A 26,313-nucleotide genomic window follows, 5' to 3' on the forward strand; every position below is an offset into this window, starting at 1 on the left:
TATTGTTGTTCTGTTCAGTATCAGACCCTTTAAAGTTCCGACTATATATTAATTACCCTTTTTGATTGTTGTTGTAGTTTGATGTTGGTATTTGGAACATTGATGGCGTAATGTGATTGTTATGCTAATTTTGATAGATAAATATTTAATTTTTTTTGGTTGTTGTTGTTGTTGAGGGAATTGGGAAGTTGCCGTTGATTGCATGGTGATGATAATGTCGTTGTGCGTAGAATATCTGGTGATAACCGCTGGAACGACGCCAAAAGCTATAGAAAGCAGGATACCTGTACCATTTTGTTTTTTTTTTGTTAAAGAAAACTAATTGCGGCAGACACGTGATATTATTGGAGTATATATATCACATGGTTGTCTGTTTTGGTTTTTTGCAAATGTACTTACTGTTTGTTTTTTTTTCTGAGAGATTTCTTTAGAGTGACGCAAGTGTATGGCGTGGCAAGCAAAATATTGAGTTTTTTTCTATTTTTTTCTAATGGAGAAGATATGGCAGCTAGGATCTTTGTGCAAGTGCCTGCTGATTTCGTGTTAGGAAATCCTTGGAACTCCGCATGAGATCTTGGCTTTATTTTTAATGGAATACATACCTGATAGCAATACGTATTTTTGTTGACGGAGGGAAAGGGTGAGCAAGTGGGACTTTTTGGTATAGAGGACATTTGGGGGAGTAGCGGAAAACGAGATTGTTGGCAGTGTAGAACTACCCTTTGGCTTATTTACGCAGTTGGTTGGTTTTAATGCTTAGCTCTGTTTTTTCTTTTGTCATAGGCGGAAGCTGGGCGTATATGATATCAGGGTATCATTGCAGGTTATGCCATATTTTCCCACATTTATTATTTCTTTTTTTTTTTTGCTCAACATAAAGTTGATCCATAGCCTTTTTTAAGCAGACAGCAAAAAAAGCTTTGGGCCACTTTATGTTCTCGTTGCAGGAGGGGTTTGAAGTTTTTCATTAAATTCACTCCACATCTGCTTATTGCAGCTCGTGTGGCAGTGTGGGGAAAACATGTCATAATCTAACTTTGCTTAACAGTCGGATGTCTGTCTCTGTTGGCTTATCTGTTGCGAATCGGTTTTTTTGCAATTTCATTTGTTTTCGAAAAATTCTAAATGTTTTTTATTTCATTTTCGTTGAAAGCTGCTCTGCTTGAGGCGTGTGCCATGGCTGCTCGAGTGTGTGTTTGAAGGCAATATTCCCATATATATGGGACATTGTGGTGTATGTGTGCGTTGGTCATAATTTGTTATTTTTAAATTAAAAAAAAAATAGTTGTTTTTAGAGTAAAACATTCAGTGATGGCCCGTAACTCTTTCTTTTTGTTGATAAGTTTTTGTTTTCGTTTTGTTTTCAAAAATCCAGAATGTCGCATACAACAATAAGTTTGTATTTATTTTCTTTGAATGATGGTGTTTGGACGTTTCTTTTTATTAGTTTGTTTTTAAAAAAGAAACAAATACGAAAAAAGAGATTTGTTTTTTTGCTAAAGAAAAGTGTTCTTTTTTTTTGTTTGCTGTTCATTTGATGTTAAGCCTTTTTCTTGGTTGTTTTGCATCTTTAATAAATGTGTTGAGAAAATCTGTTGGGTGGTGGTGTTGTTTGTTTCTTTGTTTTGTCTGGCATAAAGTTTTCTTAAAAAGGGACCTTGGCGCCCAACGTAAAAATTTGGATGTGTAAGACCAATATTTTAATATTTTTTAAAAGAAATTTTGTTGCGGGCTTGTAAGATCTTAAGAAAACTTTTTTTAGAGTGTTAGATTTTTTTCCGTGTTGTTGTATATGTTTTGGTGTGTTGTGTGTGTATGTGTGGGTCTCCGTGTATATTATGTCTGTAATGGAGTGCTCTTTAGTTTTAATTTTAATTATAAATTTGTTTAGCAAAAAGCTTAGTTTGTGTGATACACTATTAAACGAATAACCAACATGTTTGAAATTAAACCATTCTTATTTTGTTACGATAACTTGTCAATGGAGTAATCGATTACTTTTGTTAACAAATATTACTTCACAAACTCCCCTCAAAATTCTTTTTTAAGTAACCGGTTACTTGTTCAAGGGGTAAAAAAATTATTATTTTTTTTTAATTACAACATTTAATAATTTCGAAAAAAATGACATGAATAACCGACTCATTTCAATATAATAACCGGTTACTTGTAATACATACAAGTAATGTTATTATATTCGAATAATAAAAAAAATCGAATATTGTGTAACTGATTATGCAATACAAAATATAGCGATTAAAAATAATTGGTTGTGGATTAACCAATTCATTTTTCATTTTTTAGTATTCAATGACTTGAGCCAGAATAAACAATTTTCTTTGAAAATTAAGACTAAACAAATGTCATAATAATTGAATTAGTAACCGATTACCCGATTTAAAAAATACTGATTTTCTGTTATTAGTTAAAAAATGATAACTTATTAATATTATTTGTGTGAATTTGTATGAATTTATTTAATAAATACCGGCTACTTGTAGTACAGGTAACCGATTCAATATTATCTCTTAGTTATAAGCTTCAATTTTATTTCAATATTTTCTGTGCGAAAAAATCCTTAATATTTTTTTGGTAACCGATTACCCGGTCATTCGACTATCTATCAACTAATGTTTTACTTATGAATTTATTTAATAAATACCGGTTACCTGTAGTACAGGTAACCGATTCAATATGAATTAACCTCTTTAGTATAAGCTTCAATTTTATATCAATATTTTCTGTGTGAAGAAAAGTCCTTAATATTTTTTGGTAACCGATTACCCGATTCTAAAATAATCAAATGTTTATTATTCGTTATCAGAAAAAACATCGATTAAAAATTATAAAAAAAATTCTGTATATGAACACAGTTATCTATTAACCGGTTACTTGCAATGCAGGTAGAATAAATTAAAGATTATTTGTTTGGTAACCGATTCGAAATCTGTCCAATATGACACTAACTCATAAAAATAAGCTTTAAAATAATTATACCCTAAACAACTATGTTGTCAGGGTATTATAGCTTTGTACAGCCCCAAGAGTTTGTAACGCCGCGAAATATTGGTCCTAGACCCACCTTTCAGTATACCGATCGTCATATATCGACTAGCTGAGTCGATCTATACATGTGTGTCCGTCCGTCCGTCCGTCTGTTTATTATAATTTGTAAACACGATACAGGCCACAGTTATGAATCAATCTTCACGAAATTTTTCATGTAGGATGGGTTCTGGCCCATGAAGACCCCTATTGTTTTTGCTAAAGATCGGTTAATATTTAGGGGATGAAATGGACCCAATACTAATTTTTTGTCGGTTTTTCTGGTCGCTCGAGATGCCGCAATTATTGTTATTGCCCCATCATTGCGAAATTTTACATGGAGAAGGGGATCGGGACAAAGAATAAGCATGTCAGTTTTAAAAAAAGATCGGTCAATATTTAGCGGATCAAATGGACCCGAGAAATTGATATTTTATCCAAGAGGAGTGGTTGTCCTTTGAATTGATACCAATTGTATTGTCATATGTGCCCGGATGTGGGAGTTACACTTAAATATTTTCTGGTGCTTACGTATTTAGATATTTTTTAGTAACCCATTATCACACTAGAGGGCGGAAACATAGCGCTGATCGCTTTGAGGATCCAGGTATGGTCAAGAACATCTCCTATAATTTTCGGTAATGATCAGATAATAATATTGGGATGAAGTGGACTGAAAACTTAATTTGTTGTGTTTTTTCGAGTCGATCTATAACTACAATTGAAAGCCGAACATCATAACACAACCCACGGTGAAGGAAATCTGGACCAGTAATTAGAAGGGCTGCACTAAATATTAGTTATATTTGTTGACCTCTAGTCGGTCAAGGTTGTTCTTCGTGGAAATTGTGTAGGGTATCATATGGTCGGCCCCGTCCGACTATACTGCCCCGCTCACTGCTTTTCTTTATATTAAAAAAATACAAGAAAAATAAATTTTTTGATAACCAATTGGCCGTTTCAAACTGAACCGATTATTATTTCTTTAAAAATGGTAAGGCAATAAAATATTTGACTCAAAATTAATATTAGAATAGAATAACTTGTTACATTTAATTTATACTGGTTACATTCAAGTAATTTTGAAAAAGTCAATATAATTAATGTCCAACTTAAAAAAATAAGACTTAATTTTTTTTTTGGATAACCGGAATAAATTTATCGATTGAACGAGTCAGTACTAAAAATAAGTGCTTTCCAAATATTCACGATTTTGCATAACTTACTTTTTTATTTTTTAAACCGGTTCGGTACAATAAATCGAATAGTTTAGCGTCATACAACCTATTTTTTCTTTTAATGTGTTCTATATATAAAAAAAAAATTTTTTGGTTACCGATTACCCTTCTAATTATTTGTTAAAATTACATAGTTTACGCGATCACTTGGTAATCGATTACTAGGTTCACGTCTGCAACGTAATAGAATACCCAAATTAAATAGATATTTTACGTGTTCAATAGATAACCGATTAACGGATTCAAATTGAACCGGTTACCAAATAATTGTTGAAAAATTAACCTCTTAAAATTTGTTCAAACTATAAATTAAAAAAAAAATTGTTTATATTGGTTATTCGTTTAAACTATTTGTTGTTATTGTACAGCAATAAGCCTTAATATGATTAGGCTCCTCCATTGGGTTGAAGTTCTTTTTTTTTTTTTTGAAAATTATGTTTATTTATTTCTGTGTGTATGTGTAATTAATTAGATTGGTGTATAAAACAAATATTCGAAACCAGCAAATATTGCGTTCGGAACACATAAATTTGCCAAGTTTCTTTTGTAAAGTTTAGAAATAGTGGAAGAAAAAGAGCTAGAGTTGGAGTGTTTAGTTCATAGTGGTGGTAGTAGTAGTAGTGGTAGTGGTGAGAGTGGTTGTTATTGTTTGTTGTTGTCTATGTAAAATTGAGCATCTACGTCTAATTAATTTCATAAAAATCCTGTAGTTTTAAAAATTCTTCAACAGGATTCTACTCAACCATAGACGAACTGCTCAATTTTTTTTTGTACGTCAAATATTTTTTGTTTCGTTCGTTCGTTCGTCCGTTCAGTTGTTTATAAATATTCTACAAAATGTACACCGACATAATACAAAAATAAAATAAAACACAAAAAATGTACAGTAGTGTTAAATTAAAATAACAAATAAAAAATATCTTTTGTTTTTAGTTTTTGAAAACTCAAAATGGTTATACACATATAGAACGTTAAACATGTACAGTTAAAGTAAAAAATAAAAGTTAGAAAAAAGTAGTCAAAATAGATTTCTGTTTTGTTTTGTTTACCCAATAAACTGGCAAAGACCATCACGAAACATGTTCCTAGATAGACGTCAATCGATTTGACATATGAAATTTTCGGCAGCGCAGCATTTGTCGATGACATCAAAGTTGTCATGGTCAACACAGTGGTGACACCTAAAGCTACACGGGCTGGTGTAGCATTACGATTAAGCCAAAATGATACCCATGATATAATAACGATCAGTCCAGAGGGTATATAAATTTGTATAAGATAATAGCCCATAGAGCGCACAAATTGTATCTCGCAAGCCAAACGCGAATAATTTCCTGTTTGTTGTTAATATTATTTTTTGTTGTAGTTGTTGTTTGTTTGTTAATAATAATTTTGTTGCAAATAATCCAATTGGGGGTTTTTTGGTTTTTGTTTTTCGTTTTTTTTAAAATTCCATATCCAGCAGACATCAAACATCAGACATTAAACACCCGACATCGTTGTGGCAGACAAGGGTGAGGAGGGTCGTAGCAGGGTTGTATCCAAATATGTTTGATTCATTGTTATGTTTGTGTTATTTTTGTATCAAACAAAATCCAGTACACAAAACGCCGTGATTTTTTATTTGGTTTGAAGTTTGTAGCCAAAAAAAAGTAGAGTAGAAATAATGTTTATGTTATTACAAGGAATTTTCTTAAACAAATTCACTGTATATTTGTTTTTTTTTGATAAGACAATTTTATTTTTTAGAAAAAAAGAAAACCATACAAAGTAATATATTTGAATTAAAAAAAATAAATAAAAAAATTAAAAAAAGGTTTAATGAAAAAAAATATTAGGGTTTATTTTTATAAAGGAGATTATCAAGTTTTAGGCATTAGTAGTAGTAGTTGTAACACTCATACAAACACACAAATGTTAGTAAATACTTATTTTGCATTAAATTAGAAACAAATTAATAAAATTTACTTTTCAAACAAATCAACAAATGAGCTAATGAGAAAGCTTAACAGAAACAAATTTTAATTTTTCATTTTTGTGCAAAACATCAAAACATTTTTGATACAAATGAAAAAACAAAAATGAAACTATTTAATACTAATTTTGTAATGATTAATATTTTAGTGAGGTGGCAATGTGGTTACAACAAAGAATACCAAAAAAATACTGATGTGCGAATTTTTATAAAAATACAAAAAAAAAATAAATAAATAAATAAATAAATAAAATTAAATAAAATAAAAAGGCTAGGCTTTGCGGCTACATAAACAGCGGAACAAAAGAAGCCACAAAAATTCACAAAATGCCTGTCGTATTTGATAGCCACTGTTATGATTTATATTCAAGCCACTTAGATATCAATTCCATGAAAAAATATTTAAATTAAAATTATATAAAAAAAATAATTTCTTTCTTGTCAACAAAGGTCAGATGTATTTGCAAAGTACTTCCAAAATATTTTTCGAAGAGCCTCTTTACGCCACATCAAAGCGCTGATTTAAAAAAAATTTTTGAAGTCCACCTCAAGGCGTGCATTTTTAAAAATATTTTTTGAAGTCCATCTCAGGGTGTGGATTTTTTTAAATATTTTTTGAGGGTCCTCCTATAGGCGTGAAATTGTTGAAAATATGTTTTCAAGTTTCTCCTATTGACATGGAATTTTTGAAAAAATTCTCAATGTCCTCCTAAAGGTGTGTATTAAAATAAATGTTTTTCAAAGTCCTACCAAAGGCGTGGAGTTTTGGAAAATATTTCTCAAGATCCACCTAGGATTTTTTAAAATTATTTCTTATTTTTTAAAATATTTTTTTCAAGGACCGTGGATTTTTTAAAAATATTTTTGCAAGGTCCAGCTATAGCCGTGAATTTGTTTAAAAATATTTTTTGAAAAGTCCACCTATAGCCGTGAAGTTCAGTAGTATTGAGTTTTTAAAAATATTATTCAAGAAGTTCTGTAGAACTGGATTTTTAAAAATATTTTTTCAATGACGACATATGGGCGTGGATTTTTTCAAGAAGCCTCTGAGGAAGGCGTGGATTTTTTAAAAATATTTTTTCAGGAGGCCTCCTTAGGCGAGGGTTTTTTTAATAGGGCGAGGATTTTTAAAAAATATATATTTGTTTCGGAAGCCTCTAAAGGCGTGGGTGTTTTAAAAATATTTTTTTAGGTAACCTCTAAAGGCGTGGATTTTAAAAAATATTGTTATAAGTAAAAGGCGTGGATTTTTAACAGGGCTCTCAAAAGGACTTTTAAAAATATTTTTTTTTAGGTAGCCTCTAAAGGCGTGGATTTTTAAAAAATATTTTTTTAGGTAGCCTCTAAAGGCGTGGATTTTTAAAAAATATTTTTTTAGGTAGCCTCTAAAGGCGTGGATTTTTAAAAAATATTTTTTTAGGTAGCCTCTAAAGGCGTGGATTAAAAAAAATATTTTTTAAGGAAGTAGCCTCAATTAGTGTGGATTTTTAAAAAATATTTTTTTAGCTTTTTGCAGCCCCAACGCTGCGAAATATTGGTCCTACCTTTAATTGTACCGATCGTCATATCTCGGCTAGCTGAGTCGATCTAGACATGTATGTCCGACCGTCTGTCTATTTTAATTTGAAAACACGAAACAGGCCACAGTTATTTCTGTCGTATTTTCTAGTCGCTCTAGAGGCCATTATTATACTCAGAACGTCACACATTTTACGTGGTGAAGGGGATCTGACCAAACGGCTGTTTAGACGATGATCGTCAGTATTTGCAGGGTCAAATCAACGAAAACCCAAAGTGACCAACTTTTAATTTTATGTTTTCATCTCGGGAAAACAAAATTTGGAAAATATTCCAGGGTTAGAAAGTGAAGCTGTTGACCTATAATCGCTCAAGAGGATGCAAATATCGCGAAATATGGCTCAGTCTCAAAATAAGAAGCAGCTGAAAGTTAGATTTTCGTGGTAGTTGTGTAGGTGTATGGTCGGTCCCGTCCTGCTATACTGCTCCGTTCACTGGTTTTAAATATTTTTTTAAGAAGCCTTTATTGAATTTTTTAAAAATATTTTTTATGAAGCCTCTATAGGCATGAATCAATTAGCTTGGATATTTACAATATTTGTTTAGGAAGTTTAATAGTTTTATAGTGGATTTTTTAAAATATATTTTCAACCTATAGGCTAGTAATTCCTAACAATAGTAGAAGTTATATAGGCCTGGATATTATTTCAAAATACCGCTTAAGTTGCAGATTTTTTAAAAATATTTGTCAAGAAGTTCTACAGTCCTGGACATTATTTTGAAAAGCCGCTTTAGGCGCGAATTTTTTAAAAATATTTTTGGATAAGATTTTGTAGGCGTGGAGCTTTGAAAATGTCAAGAGCCCGTACAAACATGGAGTTTTCAAAAATAAAAATAAGTACATAAAATAAGGCTTTTTTAAGATATTTTTTTATAAAATTGGCAATTGTTAATTTCAGACAATAACTACTTCTGTTTATATGATGTGATTTTTTCATATAGTTTGTTATTTTTTCAATTTAATTTATTATTATATTTCATATGTATATTGGTAGTGCAAAATTGACCTTGGTTGACAACAATATTACAAACAATAAAACAATTATAAAAAACATTTCAACAAAACTGATCATAAATAATTGTGCTTCAAAAATAAACTAAAAAATCAGAATATCTAAATATTCAACATAAATTCATATCAGAATTTGTAGCATAGATAATTATTGTTATTGTTGTTAATGGGTACGAGGTATGTATGTTAATGACAGCGATGTTGTTGTTTTTTTATTTAAATTACTGGGCGATTTGCATTATCACAACGGTGTTACAAAAAGAGCTTTGCTCCAGAGATGGACAAAAGCCAAAGGCAGAAAGAAAACTTTGTGTTTTTTTTAGCGGAAAGAGAGCCGAGTACAAAAGTTGATTGTCTAGAAAAGTAGATGAGTGCATGCTTGGGAGGGCGTTTCGATGTTTTTTTGGGTTTTGGGTAATGTATTGATACGATACGATGATTTCCTGTTTCCATTTGATTTGCGTTTTTTTGTTTGTATTCCTGACACAAGAGGGTAAGGACTAGATGATGATACCATGAATTAATTGTTGTTGCTAATGTCACTAAATTACTTATTAGATATTTTCAATACAAAATGATGATAGGCAAATAACAATGAATAAGTTACAAGTTACTTTATGTTTGTATGTATGTAGCTAGTTGAACTAATTTTCATAGATTAATGATATATGAATTAATGATTTGTTAATATTTCGATAGTAAAGATATTGCTTTTTTTACTAAGTGATTAATAATTCAAGCTAGGTTTTGTTGTTGTTGTTGTTTGATGTATAAACTAAAATTAATTGTTATGATTTCAATTGTTGATTAATGTTTTTATACATTCTTTTCGATATGATCTCAATACTACTTTTTTGAATGGAATTTTGGAGTTGATGTGTTTTTCTTGTTGATTTTCATTTGGTGTCATTTCTTGTTTGTTTTTTTTTCGATTTTCTTTTGATGATATTGAAAATAAAAACAATAATTTTAAACTAAACATTTAACACAATGGGGGCGTAAATGAATGAATGTATTTTTTTTATTATTTAGAAATGATTATAATTTAATAATTGAACAATGAATGGACTTTTTAGCATGCTAAATAAAAATTTCGATTGAGGTTACAAAGAAAATGCATTCCTCCTAACTAAAATCTAAGGACTAGATATTCTAATCATTTTATTGGAATTGTTTTAGCAGTGAGTAGTGGATGTGTAATATCCTACCTTTTTAGTTTTTTTTTTGTAATATTATATAATTTGTAACAAGGAATTACTGATTAAACCTTTGATAATTAGACGAAGGGAGTGACCGGTTAGATCGAAATTTTGCTCATCCTAATATTTTTATACACTCCACCATAGTATGGAGGATATATTAGTTCCGACCCTATAAAGTATATATATTCTTGATCAGGGTAAAATTCTATAACGATTTAAACATGTCCGTCTATCCGTGAACCCAAAATTGTGTCTAAACGAATTGAGACAGATCGCCAAAATTTTGCATAGAGTCGTCTTTTTTCTGCAGGCAGGTCAAGTTCGAAGATGGGCTTTATCGATCCACGTTTAGGCACAGCTCCCATATAACGGTACCCCCCAATTTTCGGTATTTTCTTGAGCGCGTTTTTCAACCGAATACGCTGAAATTTGGTACATTGGGTTCTTATTGGGTACTAAATGTCTCCACAAAAAATTACAAATATAGGTCCACTTTTTCTAATATCCCCCATATAACGGTACCTCCTAATTTTCAGTATTTTTGGAGGTTTGATCGTATTTTTCCGCCGAATTAGTATTTTACTATCACAATCTCTCCACAAAAAATTTGAATATGTCCATTTTTTATATAATACAATTTTCAAGGTTCTTTTTCGTAAGAATTAGCTGTATTTTAGTATTTTGAGTTCTTAATAGGTACCGAATCTCCCCACAAAAAAAAAAAAAAAATATGAATATAGGTCCATTTTTTCGGATAGCCGCCATATAAGGGTACACCCAATTTTTTTTGTATTTTGGGGTTCTTGAGCGCGTTTTTCAACCGAATTTGCTGCAGTTAGATATTTTGTAGTCGTATATGGTAACAAATCTCCTTACCAAAAATTATTAATATTCACCCTCTTTTTGAAGGTAGTCCCCATATAACACCCTTTTTATATTAAAATAGTTATCTGATTTGTTCCGCGTTTTGAGTTTGGTTCTAAGACTCTGTTGTAATCATTTCACCTGCGGAGGATAGCGTGATAAAAATTTAGATCGTAAGGTTCGTTAATGAACTTTATCCGCATTTAGACATATCCCCTGTGTGGAGTTTCCAGAGAGAGTAGACCGATATTAACCATCTTCGAATTTTAACTAAGTTTGGGAAAATAAGATGTTTGGATGAAAGTTTGGATGAAATGTAAATTTTCTGAAACGGATTTGGTCCAAAGAAACAGAACCAGTCTAGAACCAATATTTCGATGAGGCACATTTTCACCGTGTTAAAGTGTATACACCCTCATTAGCTGAGGGTATAATTATCCATTAAAAAATTCTGAAATATGTATTATGGTTAACATTATGGTTTACATAATCCGTTTTTTGAAATGTCGGTATAGGTCCACTTTTTGGTATGTTGCCTATATTTTCATTTCTAGTACCTAGTTCTTATTATTAACTTTCCCCACAAACAGGGGTCAATATTTTGAAAATTGGCAAATATAATATGCAGTTTTCCAACCGAAGTGGCTTTAATTTGTTATTTTCAGTTTTTGTCCTGTTCTACCTCACATTTTAGTCTAGCTCCCATGCAAAGGCTTCCTTAGATTACGGGTATTTAAAATGTCCTAATCGAATTCTCCAATCTTTCTGTATGTAATTATACATGTCGGGGTTTCAAAGGATTAATGACCCCTGCCAGAAGTTATTCAATAGAGGTTTATGATGCGGTACAGAACCAATATAAGGGACTAAGAGGACGATTTAAAATTTGTATGTTATGTTTGATTATTGATTTCTGGAATTTTAGATTATCAATATAGGTTTAGGGTTTTACATAGCCCCCGTTATATCAACTCCGACGAGTTTTTTTTTTTAATTTTCAATTTCCAGTAGATTTAATTTATTCTAAAATAATTTTTTTCTAATTATTCACATCCATTTGACTCACTCAATTTTTTTATTTCCTCGAACAAATGATTAGATATCTGTCGACTAAAGTTCGAGAAAGCTAGAGTCACTGCTATTTGAATTTTACTTCTAAAAAACTATTTCGTTTTTAGTTCACTAGCATGGTCTTCAAAATTACAACTAATATAATTACCACGGATTTACTATTTACTATTTTTTTAAATACGATAGCATTAGTAGATGTTTCGTTTTAATGACTGAGAAATGAAAATGATATTTAAGTTACAAAACATGCTTAATATCTGGTATAATTTATTAGCAATGATTAGCTGATAAATGTAGAGAGAGAGAAGAAAATTAAAAAATTGAGAAAAATTAAAATTAGAAAATAGTTGCTTAATATTATTAACTCAATGACAGTAGATTTTGTTACGGCAATTAGCCAGGATTTTTACAACGCAGGAGCTCATTAAGAACTTGAAAAGCATATAATGCAAAAACTTCTTGGCAGAGAATTTCCCGGAATTTGTAGGGAAATCTAATACTTTTGGATAATTGGTATATATCGGTTCAGTTATTGATATAACCGCAATGTATACCCAATAATATGCTTTTTCAGGTTCTTTGCAAAAAACGTACTATATGGGTCCATACAATTATATAGCCCCCCATACCAAGGTCTCACCTCATATTAGATATTTTTATGGTCATATGTACATTTTACAACCAATAATAAAATAATATATTATCTTCTGATATAACTTCTATCTAAATGTCCTCGTCTTTTGAGTATACTGACGGTCGTAGCCGCATTATCCAACTTGTTTTTTTCTCCGTATTTTTTTATATACTACTTTTGGATTTATGTTTTGACATAGGCCCCATATAAGGGCCTTGATTTATGTTTGATATTTTTAATGCCCCCCTTGTGGTGGAGGACAAACTTTCACTTGGGCATGGATCGGATTTAGAAATAAATCTACATGGAAGGCCCAAGTTTTCATGAAGATTATATTTTTGGCACAATGATCCGTTAATGTTGAGGGATGAAAAAAACTTTATTTTTGTCTATATGGAAGGAGTTTTAGAAGTCGCGAAATAATGGCATTATACCCACCAAAAGTATGGTTGTCAAGCTATTATAGCTTTGTGCAGCCCTAAAAATGTGTGCCCGCTGTGTGGCCTCTGTATGTCCATTATGATTTGCAAACACGATACAGTCCACAGTTATGGACTAATATTCACGAAATTTTTAATGTATGACGGATTCCGGCCAAAGAGGACCCGTTACTGTTTTTGGCAATGATCTGTTAATATTTAGGGGATGAAATGGACCAAAACTTTATTTTTTTTGTGTAAAAAATGGCAAAATATGTATTCAGGAATACACGTCCATTAATATGTCCTAAAGGACATACACCCAATAAATTAATAGTATATCCAAGAGGGGAGGTTGAACTTTAAATTGATATCAATTATATTGTTGTATGAACTCGGATGTGGGAGATACACTTAAATATTTACATGGGTCTACGTAATCTGATATTGTGTAGTATTGAAATTTAATATGATGTTCCGATTTTGGACAAGGACGACGCCGATAATTTTCGTTGATGCTGAGATCATATTGAGGAGGTGCCATATATCGAAAACTTTATTTTTTGTCAGATTTTCCAGTCGCTCTAAGAGGCCATTATTATATGCAGAACGTTACATATTGTACACGGTGAAGGGATCTGTCCAAATACTTGCAACGGTCACCTAAAGTGACCAGATTTTTATTTTATGGCGTAAATATGACCTTGGGAAAAGAAAATTTCAAACCATGTCACGGTTAAAAAGTTGCGCTGTTGTCCTATAATTGTTCGAAAGGTAGCGAAATGTTTCCCAGGCGCGGAATATAGATCTGCAAAAAGTTAGTGTTACGCAGTATTTCTGTAGGGTATCGTGTGTTTGATTAAAATATGTTCTTATTTTATTAGAGAAGGCCTAGTAAGTTATCTCATTGAATGTCAGTATGACTTTTCTTAATAAAGGCCGTAGGTTGTGTCATGGAAGTCCAGAAATTTTTTTCACAGACGACAAATATGCCTTTTAATAGAAGAAAGTTATTCGTTTTATTGAATATATGAAGATTTTCATATGAAAGCCCAGAAGTCTTCTTCTGGCAGCACAGTAGGAACACAAATGGATCGTCTCATACAAGGCAATTAGGTCTTTTTTATAGAATACCTGCTGTAGGCATTTTTAAAGATTACAAAAAAGTAATTCTTATAGTAGTTCATGCGCTCATCTTATGTGAAATCTCTTCTCTTAGAACACTGAAAGGACTTCTTATAGAAACCTTTTCGTAGAAGACCTGGCTGTTGTCTAGAAGAAGATTTATAGGTCTTAAATCTTCTTCTAGAAGATAAATAGTTGCTTTCCAAAGAAAGTTTTAAAGTATTCTTACAGAGATCTGCAAGGTTTGATTGTAGAGGTGGTGAAAGTCTAATAGAAGACATATTGGTCAGCTTTTAGAAAACCAGAACGGCATAATTTGTATGACTTGAGGTTTCCTCTTAGAAGATCCGTAGATCGTTTCAGAGAAAAATTACCCAAATCTTATAAGACTAATTATAATGGCCTCCTTATGTTATGTCCTTCTGTGAATGTTCTATTATATAGATGCGAAACTGGTCTTCTGAACATTATTTCCCTTAAAACAGTAATGGATTTATTCAACGATTATCATTACTCCTTAGTTGTTCGAAATTGAAAAAAAGGCATATATCGGTCTTGAAATAAGTCCAAACATAAAAAATCAGAGAACCTGTTAAAAAATGTCCAATTTGGACTTCCATTATGGTATCACTAAATGTTTTTTTTAGGCTCATTTTCAGTCAAAGTAGCTGTGTTTTTTGTGCATTCATTTCCATTGCGCGTCAATTTTATCCCTGCCATCGTAGCAAAATCGAACTGTTTCATTGAGTCAATTAAAGCATGTTTTCTCGGTTAGCATTTTCTTTGATATATAAAAAAAAACTTTTTTTAAATAATTTTTTTAGCTTTCTCAATAACAAATAAATTTTTAATGCTCAAATAGTACGGATAGCTTAGTAGATCAAATTTAGAAATTAAATATGGAAAAATATAGTCTAGCAAAAACGGGAGAAAAGTAAGTTTAAGAAAATAAAATAAAAGTAGAACAGTAACAGAGTAAAGTAAAGTAAATAAATAAGAAGGAGATAATTGAATAATTAATTTTTAATATATATAAAGATTATTATTAATTGGTTTTGTTAATATATAAATATGGATATATATGTTTATAATAATATAAATATATAGGAGAAAAAGAATTCGGTAACCGTCTACAGGTACCTGTGGTAAGACTGATTTCCATAGCTCTCTGACGATGACCCAAGACCTTAAATTGCGGTAGCGAGACCTCACTCGAGACACCAACCGAGTTCGGTCCTTCATTCCACTTATAGCGAATGTCACGCATCGTATAGCCGACTTTTGTAAGTTTTGTTTCAAGTTCGGGTGGGGGTTTTCAATAATTTGTTTGATTTGTTTTGTTTTTGATTTTGATTTCAATTGGTTGATAACGCATTCAATGTGATATGTTTTTGTTGTTGTAGTTGTAAATTTTATATTCGATCGGTCCGGATGGATGGTGGTGGTAATTTTTGTGATTGATTGATAATATTTTTTTGGTTTGATTATTTATATTTACAGGATTGTGGATAGATAGTTGAATGGTTGGTAGTGGTGGTGGTGGGGGCATGAAGTAGAAATTTCAAATGGTGTTTTGTGGTTGGTTGAACAATTTTTTTGTTTAAATTGGCGTTCGTTCATTTGAATATTTTTTTGTTTTGGGTTTTATTTTTATTATTGAGTAGTTAGTATCGTTGTTAAAAAAGAGGCATGGCCGTAAACAAAAGAAAAAGAAATAATTCATTGAATTGATTTGAAATGGTATTAAGAATTGTTTGTTTTTTTGTTATCTTATAACCTTAAAACAAAATTACAAATGAGACTATTAACTATTTATTTAATAGAATTTTGTTTTTTAGGGTTTTGTAAAAAATGTGTGAATTATATATATATAAATTATAATGATTAATAATAATTTACTTATTTAATAGTCTCATTCAGATTTTCGAAAGTTTGTTTTTAATTTAACTTTTTATCTGTGTGGAAATCTTTCCTAGCCCTGTTTTTTTGGTTAACTATAAAAATCTAACCTCAATTTTGTATTACAATCTATGAATTTGTTTTGTACTTAAAGATTAAAGGCTACTGTTTGTTCATATGGGCAGTAGTTAAAAAATAGATTGGTGTTGTTTTTGTTTTTTTGTTATAAAGCTCTGGCATATACTGCTGATAAAGCCTTTGTGTCTTTGATTCCTTGGCCAGCAGCTTAGGTGGCACTGGCATTTGTTATTAAGTTATAGCTCAAGTTGTAAAGTAAAAATATAAATTTTTAAATAATAAAATAAAAATATTTATACACGGAGTGTCGATTTCTAAATGGAAATAAAATCATATATGTGGATAATTGAGATCGATGAATTGCAACATTTATATATTGCGAAGGATTTTCAATACTACTTCCAAGAAATAGCTTTTGATTTTTATGAGTTTTTTTAATTTTTGGGAAATCTTTGTTCATGTAATAAACCGAACCTGTGCTCTTATTTCTGTTTTTTTAATAAGACCTCAGTTCTATAGCGTTTTTTATAAAAAAAAATTATATCACAGTTCTGAATCGATTATTTGGCATTTATTTGATTATCTTCAGATCTATAAATAAAAAAACCCTCATATTCTATCTATAGAATAACCCCTAGAATTCTTCTACAGACTGAAGATTCTCCATAGATCATTTCAAAATATTTTCAAGAATGGTTTGATTTTCCATTCCTAAAATTTTTAAGAAGTTTTGTTTTATACAACGATTCTCAACATTAATTGTTAGATGTCATTGGAATGATTGACATTTTTAGATTAATTGTACGAAATATGGTTTGACGTACGATCATGTGTTTTGTATCGATGAACTTATACCGTTGTATGACAATGAAGGTCCATCCTATTGCTGTTTTGATACCGTGTGACATACCTAGTATCTATCCCTAGGTTTGGTATTTATTCTTGAATAATACCGATATTGATCTGGTAAAGACCTGAAAAATTCTCTATAGATCTCGCACATCTAGACAATTGCTTAAATAAAGGCTTGGGTCGATTGGTGCAAAACAATGTAAAGTACGATCGCTGTGCTTCGAAGGGCGTTTATAAATTCGTCATAGGTTACGAATTAAGGATCTCTGCGTATGTACCCGAAACATAACAACAATCGACGGTGTGGGTCTCCGAAGAAAGATGTTCGCGGGAGAAGCACTTCAAAGCCTATTCTGAATGGTACACCACAATATGTTTGTTGAAGTTTTCGGAGTAATCTGAAAAACTTACAAGAGAAGACGAATCATTGTTGAATATGACAATGGAAGTGTGGGAACCTATCAGCTCCAGCCAGGGATTTTTAAAGGGCCACAACTTGGAATTCATAGATTATCCGCCATACAGCTCTGACGTAGGACACAATTACTTACAGGGTTGCCCATATTCGACGGACCCATCTGGGAACGCCATAACTTTTGACAGAGATGTCACATCGCGTAATGACATCCCGCATTTGAAGCGTCAGTCCAAGCAGATTTTTACCATGAACCAATACACGCCACGCGAGCTCTCTGAAATAGTTGAAATTTGCATTCAACAGAAGAAGTCATTTGTGAAAACTCAACGTGCTTTTAAAACATTAAAAAATGTGAGAAGTGCGCCTTCTAAGAACACCATTAAGCGTTTATACGAAAAATTTTCGAATGGTAAGGCTCTTTCTAATTCGAAGAGGCCATATAAAAGTCGACCAAGGCGATCGGCCGAGAATATCGCTGCCGTACGAGCTAGTGTTGAGAGGTCCCCAAGAACATACCAAAAACGCCGTTCTCAGCAGTTGGGCATGGCTCGGTCCACTTTACAACGGATTATTCGCATTGATTTGCATTTGTTCCCGCACAAAATTCAATTGACGCAAAGAATGTTGCCTGCGGACAAGCCTCGTCGATTGGAATGGGCCCAAAGAGTCATCGAAATGGCCGAAGATGATGAGCAATAAAAAAAAAAAAAAAAAAAAAAACATGGGTCCGTCGAATATGGGCAACCCTGTACTTTGATGAAAGTAGGTTTAATGGTTTATTGTGGAAGTCTTTCAATTTGTTTGAAACCTTTATGGGTGATTTTTCTTTAAAGGTCTTAAATCAGTACTACGAGGGGGTCCGAATCGTAGTCATATTATTTTCAATTATACCTACACAACTATGTTGTAAGTGTATTATAGCTTTGTGTGGCCCCAGGTGTTTGTAACGCCACTAAATATTGGGCCTAGACCCATCCCTTAGTATACCGACCGTCATATCTCGACTAGCTGAGTCAATCTAGCCATGTGTGGTCGTCCGTCTGTCCATTATAAATTGTAAGAACAATACGGGCCGCAGTTATGGACTAATCTTCACGAAATTTTGCATATAGGTCAGTTTCTGACCAAAGATACCCCCTATATAATTGACCAACCGCTATATTTTTGGACGCTCTAGAGGCTACAAATTATCTGACCAAAGAACAAGTGTGGCTTTTATATTTTTGTGTGAAAATGACAAAAGGGCGTATAAATTTACCCCTGGATAAAATAGACCGGAGAAGTTGACAGTATATCTACGAGGAGTCGTTGACCTTTAAATTGATTCCAATTATTATGATGTATCAGCGTAAACATTTAATACGTAGATCCAGTATTTTGACATTGTTAAATATTTTCATTACCACATTAGAGGTCGTAAATATCGCGCTGATATCGGACCGAGAACTTTATTTTTATATGTTTATTTAGTTTGCTATAGAAGCCACAATTACAAGCCGAACATCACAACACATTTTGGTCAATTAACTGGAAGGACTGTTTTGATAATTGTCGGTAAAAATTCAGCCGGCCAATTAAACCGGCGCTCACCGTGCTGTACAAAATGACAAAATTCTAGAATGCAAATATTTGCCGCGGAAAAACAAGATTCGGAAATTATGACAGGGAACATATGAAAGATAATCTGTTGACCTCTAATCGGTCAAGAGAGCGCAGATATCATGAAATAATTCCCAGGTTCGGAATATAGATCCGTAGAAAGGTAGAGTTGTATTGTCAAGTACAAGGGCATCATATTGTCTGCCCCTTTCGATTATATATAGAATTTTTGATACGCTCCTCTGTGCGAAAGGGGGTTAAAATGTATTTTGAAAGTCATTAGTCATTTCAGAGCCAATTTTTTCATTATTTTAATTTAATTTAGATACTATTTCGTTTTTATTTATTTTTTTTTTAAGAATATCAGACCTACATTTGTGATTAATACAATTTAATTTATTCTTAATTTTCCTATATTTGATTTCTAAATTTTTTAGATATTCTCTTCTCTGACGTTTAAATTGTTGATCTTTTATTTCTAAAATTGTTATTATTTTTTTTTAACTACAAATAAAACTATTTTGTTTTTTTTTTAATTCTCATTCATAAATATTGATTTCATTTCCATCTATTTTACTCCGTGTATAAATGTTGTATATAGATTTGTACGTAAATAAAATTTAATTAAATTCATATAATAGAGATAGATAGAGAGAAACAAATATATAATATACATATAATATCCTATTGTTTGAGTAGCTATATATATGTTGAAATGTTCATTTTTGTTATTTAGCCAAAAGCAGTTTCAAGTGCTCTCGTAGTTAACTGTTACAGTTTTTAGTTTCTGTCTGGTGTTCTTGACAAAATATGACTATATTTTTACATACACATACGCATAGACACGGACACATAAATGTACATATATTATGTATGTACTAATATACCTATTACACTACATATGTATGTATGTAATATATATTTCCATTATTATTATTTGTTGTTGTTATTTGTTATTATAGCATGAGTTGTAGTTGAATTTGTTGTTTGCTATAATATGTAGCACAATCTATTGATGTTCATATGTATGAATGTAGATACTAAATGTTGAAGTGATGATATAAAAATACCCTCCTTTTTCCTCTTCTTGACGGCTGTGAGCAATTTTTGAAAAGCTTTCACTTTTGTTGCTTTTATTGCAGTTTTCTTTCAATACGAATATAAAATTATTTGTTTTTCATCTTAAGTGCTGTTAATTTGTAAGAGAATTCACTCAGTCACTCACTCACATTCATTCGTACGCACACATTGACACTCACACATACATACGTTCATTTAATTTCACTTTTCATTGCCATGTTTTGTGTTTGCTAAATTGCATTAACAACTAATTTTATAATAAGAAAAGGGTGTTCCACATTTATATAGTTTTGGTTGTCTGGTTTTTTTAAATAAATTTCGAAATGTAAGCGGGTATTTAAGGGGTTTGGTAAACATATTAGATTGTGAAACGCTTAGGTCAAATCGGATACTTCGTTCATATGATACTATTGACCAATATCTGGAGGAGGTACACCAAGGATTTGACCGATTAAAACCCGAAATTTGGAAATTTCCAAAGACACTACCCGGATACTGCGATGAGAAATCTTTGGGAATCTTTTGGGAGAAATCTGACAATTCAAAAATTGACATTTGTAGCATCGGTTTGACGTACCACCATGTGGTGTGTTGTTGGCAGGGATTTTGGAAAATTGATTTACCAACGTATTGTAATTAAGACCTGAATATTTTTGTGAGATAATTTTTATTAAATTTAATTGTGGCCGACGCTCAATACGGTTTGACGTTGTGTTGTGACTTTGAAAAATAATTTGAAAGCATGACAGTGAGAAAATTTCACAACTTTACTGCATTCAGTTGTGGTCGACACTGAGTACGGTATGACGTACCACAATGTGTTGTGACTTTGAAAAAATTTATTTGCCAACACAATGTAATTAACTCGTGAACATTTTCGTGAGATAATTTTAAAGATTTACAGATTTGAATTAAATTGTTGTCGACGCTCAATAAGGTTTGACGTACCACCATGTGTTGTGTTGTGACTTTGAAAAGTTCATCATCCATTGAAATAAGAGGCGTCGGGATAGTTGCCCACACTCGGAAAACCCCTCTTACTATGAAAAAGCAACGAAAAAGAAAACAAAACCCCCCCAATGTTGACGACCCCCGCAAACGTATAAAGGACCACGATCTGCGAATCTTCACTTGGAATGTGTGCATGATGTACAGGCGCAATTTTCGCCTTGGCGGCTGTACTCAAGAAGTACAAAGCCGATATTATTACCTTACAGGAAATGCGATGGAAAGGGTCTGGCGTAAGTAAATCAGATGATTTCGCCCTGTATTATAGCTGTCATGAAACGACACGTGAATTTGGGTGCGGATTTATGGTTAATAGGAGATTCATTCCAGTAGATGAGCGAATTGCTATAATCCGTATCGGGAGAAAAGGAGAGAAAGGAGAAACGTGTTTTCCGAAAAAAGAAGAAAGAACAAGAAAAACGTTAGTGTGAGCAAATCGAGATGTACAGGAGTCAGAATGAAGTCCGAACATTTTACCAACGGGTAAAACACCAAACCGATGGCTTTGGCGCGGTCACATCCTTCTGTAGAGATGAAGATGGAAATCTGGAAGGAGCACTTTGATAAGCTTTTGGTATCAAATAGTGGCGATCAAGAAGATACCCCAGAACCAATAAGAGCCGAGATGAGGTCGGAGTAGACCTCAATAAAGCAGCAAGTGCCGATGGACTATCAGCCGAATTATTCAAGAGGAGCATGCACCAGCTCATTTCTACAATTTGGCTAGAGGAATGCACGCCTGATGATTCGACATTCGACAGCCCTATCCGTTCAGAGGTGTTTAAAGCCATGTCTGCGTTTGGCATTCCTGCACAATTAATACGGATATAACTTCAACTGGTACAATGTCAGCAGTTAAAGTGTTATCCAGCGTGCTGTGTGAACGACTGAAGCCAATGGTCAAATGGACATTATTGGATCATACCAATGCGGCTTCAGACCTAGCATTGACCAGATTTTCAGTCTGCTCCAGATTCTGAATAAAACCCCACGAAAAACATATCGACACATTCCACCTCTTCGTCGGCAATAAAGCCGCATTCGACAGCCCTATCCGTTCAGAGGTGTTCAAAGCCATGTCTGCGTCTGCGGCAATGCCGCGAATCCGACGGAAAGATCAAGTAGAAGACAACATCTTGGAAAAGGGTATTTAAAAGTGGATGAGTTGCGTACAAGACCGACGCACCTGGAAATCTTGTTCAAGCTCAGCTTATGGAACAACCGTTCTGTCATAAGCCAGCTAAGTAAGTAAGTAACGTAGAACGTTGAATTCTGAGTGATACCCTACAATTTCTTTGGGTTAATATATTACAAATGTTTAATTTCATACTATGTTAATAGAGTATCCGGTCGAAACTTTACACACACATACACAAATCCGGACTTATGGAACCCGTTCTGTCATAACTGCCTGCTAAGTAACATTTAGATTTTCAAAAACTGGTACTCTACAATTTCTTTGCGGGAAGATTTAAAGGTGGGAGTCCCTAGGAAGAGCAGAGGTGGTAGTCCCTAGGGTACCTCCCTTGTCAAAAGCTGAGAGTAAATACCTCTCGGCAACACCCACAGTTACTTTCCTACTATTCGAGTTACTGTCTCGTATTCAAATGATAATAAACTGATTCGATTTTTTGTGAGATGAGGACCCTTAAAAGACTGGCTATAAATATTTGAATGTTATATAGGGTGACTGTATTTAATAAAAATTAGGTCCATTTGAACCGAAATAAAAACTTCGGTAATACTATTCAAAAGGTTATTTCTTTAGAAATCAAATATGTACAACCAACCAAATATTGGAACACCCTTTTTATTCTTTAAAGAAGAGAGGGGAGAACAACCTACCCAAGCAAACTGCAGCATTGACGTTTTGTTGTTGTTGTTTTTTTCTTTTTTTATAAAATTCATATATGAGAACGACAAGTATATTAGTTATAAACTAAATCCTTTCATTTCGAACGATGGCACATTTCAATAAAAAAGACAAGGGGGAGATTTTAAGCTGCGGATAAGTTGGGCAGCAAAAAATCGAATTATTTCAGTGTGCGATTCTTGTTTTTTTCATACGCACTGAAATACTACTACTGTTGTTGTTGCTGTTTTTCTTATTCTGTGCTACATTTCATTTAAATTATTATTTTTTTTTTGTTTATATAAAAAACGAAAAAAAAACTTAAGAGAAAATAAGTGCTTGACACTGAAATTCTGATACAAGTAATAAGTAAATAAAAAATACAAAAAGAACAGGAAACGGAAACGGAAACTGTTGGACAATTATGTTTTCTTGGTTCTTCAAGTTAAGAGTTGTTGGGGCGGAGGAGGTGGCTAGTGGTGGTGGTGAGATTTTGGGAGAGTGGGGAACCAAAAATAAACAAAGAATTCATTAACAAAAGACAATAAAGTGGTGGGTGGTGGTTTGGGGCTGGTGGTTACTTCCTTCTTTGCCATTTTTTTTCTTTTGGTTGTGGTGGTGAGTTGAAGTGTTGTTGGTGATAGATTTGTTGTAATTATTTTTTTGTTGTAGCAAAGAGAAGTTAAACGAGAACATTTTGTTTGTGTTAATGATTTATGTTCAATAATGATTTGGTGAATGAATGTGTTTGAGATTTGCTTGGTGGGACGTTAATTTTTGTTGTTGTTGTTTTTATTAATTAGATGGAAGTAGGAAATGATATACATGTAAAGGAAATTTGTTTGATAAAATAATAATAATAAAAAAGAATACAAAACAATAATGAATTATGGTTTTAATAAAAATGTTTTTTTCCTTTTCACATAGAAGGAGAAAGAAAACCAAAACAAAACTGAAATTAGAAAATAATAACAACAATAAAGCCTTTTTAGTTTTTGTTTTTGTTATTTTTGAAAATTGTTTTAATGGAGGGTACCTGTGGTTAGGTTTATTTCGGTCGCCCTCTGCCTGTGTCCCAAGACGCGGAACTGCGGTAGTTCGACCTCACTGCTCATGCCAACACTACTCAGTCCATCTTTCCAGAAGTAACGGATATCTCTCATCGTGTAACCGACTTTTGAAAGTTGTGTGCGTGTGGGGGGCAACAATCAAGCATTCGATTTTGAGTTCGTGTTCATTATAGCATTTGGTTTGATTCGATTCGATTTGGTTTGTTTTTGGGAAGAAGAGGAGTGTGTTCAATTGTTTCAATCGTGGTATTGTGTTGGACGCACGCAAGCGCACAAAACACGCACGCACGCACACACACAGATGGATAGACATTTGATTGACAAAAAAAGTATAACAATATAAAATGACATTTAAATCCGAATTTAATTTTTCTTTTTTTTGGTGTTAATTAAATTTATTTATATAAGTTGTTTTAATGTTGTTAATTAATTTTGTTTTTTTTTTGAGAGCGTTAAGTGTTTGTTATAGAAAAAAATAAATTATATGCATTAAAAATAAAAATTATAAAAAATATATATTTTACACACCAAACACACAGAGTATGGGCTGTGTTCGATTAGATGATTGATTACATTACATATTTATTTATGTATTTGATATTTTTTTGTTGTTATATAAATTTGATATTGATATCTAATTTTTTTTTAGTTAAATGCAGTTTGAAAAAAAAATATTTTAAATATTATGTGATTGTTTTATAATTTTATAAATTAAAATAATTAAATAAAACTTAAAACCAAAATCGAAAGCCTGTTAAAGGTCATAGAAAAAAAATTAAATTAATATATAAATAATATATGGTGATGTTGGTGATTTGTGGTGACTGAGTGACTGACTGATATATGAGCGCATTTCACTATTTATATAGTTCTCACTTTTTTTTTAACCAGCTGCCACTGGCTTATAACAACAGCTTCGAGTCTGGTCTAAAAAAAATTGTATATTTTTTTTACAGTGAGCGTGATAGATATGTGATGCTGGTGGTCGTGGTGAGAATAAATGAATACAAATGTTAAGAGGATAATGGTGTTAGTTTTTTTAGCTGTTTGTTGTTGTTGTTATTGTACTGTACATGTATTTTTTTAATGGTGCGGTGATTAAATGCTTTTATGAAACGTTCAAAAATAATGAAGAAAAAAGAGAGATGACGAAAAAAATGTTCTGTGCATAGTTTTTATTGATGTTTCAATGACAATGACGTATAGGACGGGGGAGAGAATGAAGGTGTCTGTGTATATATGTATATGCGATTGATGATGTTATTGACTGAATGTGTTGTTGTTGTATTTGTTGTTGCTGCAGTTTTTTTTTACAAATGTTGAAAAGAAACCTTGTTTGGTTGGTTGCAAATCCTTCAAAAAACAAAAGCAAAAAATAAAACACGATTTTGCAACTGGTTTGGTTTGAGTTTTTTTACTAAAGAAAATGTTTTTTTTAATGTTTAGGAGTAAATGTGAAGCAGAGGAAAAGAGTTGTTGGATTTCTTAATTATCTTTTGAATACAAAAATTGTTTAAATAGTTCGTGGATTTATTAAAAATATTTTTTAAAGCCCATCTCTAAGTGTAGATTTTTTTAAAAAATATATTTTAAAAAATGTTTGATATTTTTCAAGTCAACCACAAAGAATGAATTTTTAAAAATTACTTTTTGAGTCAACCACAATGCGTGGATTTTTTAAAAAATATTTTTCAAGTCAACCACAAGGCGTGGATTTTTTTAAAAAAAAATTTCAAGTCAACCACAATGCGTGGCTTTTTTTTAAATTATTTTTCAAGTCAACCGCAATATTTTTTCAAAGTCCCATATCTAAGCATAGATTTTTATACCCTTCACTACACTGTGGTACAGGATATTATGTCTTTGTGCATATGTTTGAACAGGCAAAAGGAAACGAGATAGACACATGGTTCTTTTTTAGAATACGCATAGAATCACTTTATAAGTCGATTTATGCATGTCCGTCCATCCGTCTGTCTGTCCATGTTAAATAGTTAACAAAGTACAGGTCGCATTTATGATCCGAATTGGATGTAATTTGGCATAGGTCACTTATTTGGCCCCAGGACGAACCCTATTGAAATTGGGAAAAATCGGTTCAGATTTAGATATAGCTCCCATATATATTTTCGTCCGATTTGAAGTAAATGGTGTACCAATGTTCCTATATATCTTTCGATTTGCACGGAATTTGGTACAGCGTAATGAATTAGGTCTAAAATGATGTGTGTTAAGTTTCCTGAAAATCGGTCAAGATTTAGATATAGCTCTCATATATATTTTAGTCCGATTTG

At 32.2% G+C, this 26,313-nt stretch overlaps 1 protein-coding gene across 4 annotated transcripts in view; it reads right to left on the minus strand.

Annotated features, from left to right (window-relative positions):
* Nucleotides 1–26,313, minus strand: part of LOC133330463 (gamma-aminobutyric acid receptor subunit beta) — a 108,757-nt gene that overhangs the window by 14,068 nt on the left and 68,376 nt on the right. For 2 of the 4 annotated variants that reach the window (XM_061538898.1, XM_061538897.1), the window contains exons 6-7: nt 15,304–15,441; nt 5,333–5,617 (exon numbers count right to left, since the gene is read on the minus strand). In XM_061538898.1, coding sequence (XP_061394882.1) covers nt 5,333–5,617; nt 15,304–15,441 — 423 coding nt within the window. Of the gene's footprint in view, nt 1–5,332; nt 5,618–15,303; nt 15,442–23,985; nt 24,124–26,313 lie in introns of all 4 variants that reach the window. The other 2 variants (XM_061538901.1, XM_061538899.1) reach the window with 2 other exon arrangements.

Source organism: Musca vetustissima, unplaced genomic scaffold (genome assembly GCF_032173495.1).
Source record: "Musca vetustissima isolate MV318-11 ecotype Yass unplaced genomic scaffold, APGP_CSIRO_Mvet_v1 utg10841, whole genome shotgun sequence".
NCBI classification, from domain to species: domain Eukaryota; kingdom Metazoa; phylum Arthropoda; class Insecta; order Diptera; family Muscidae; genus Musca; species Musca vetustissima.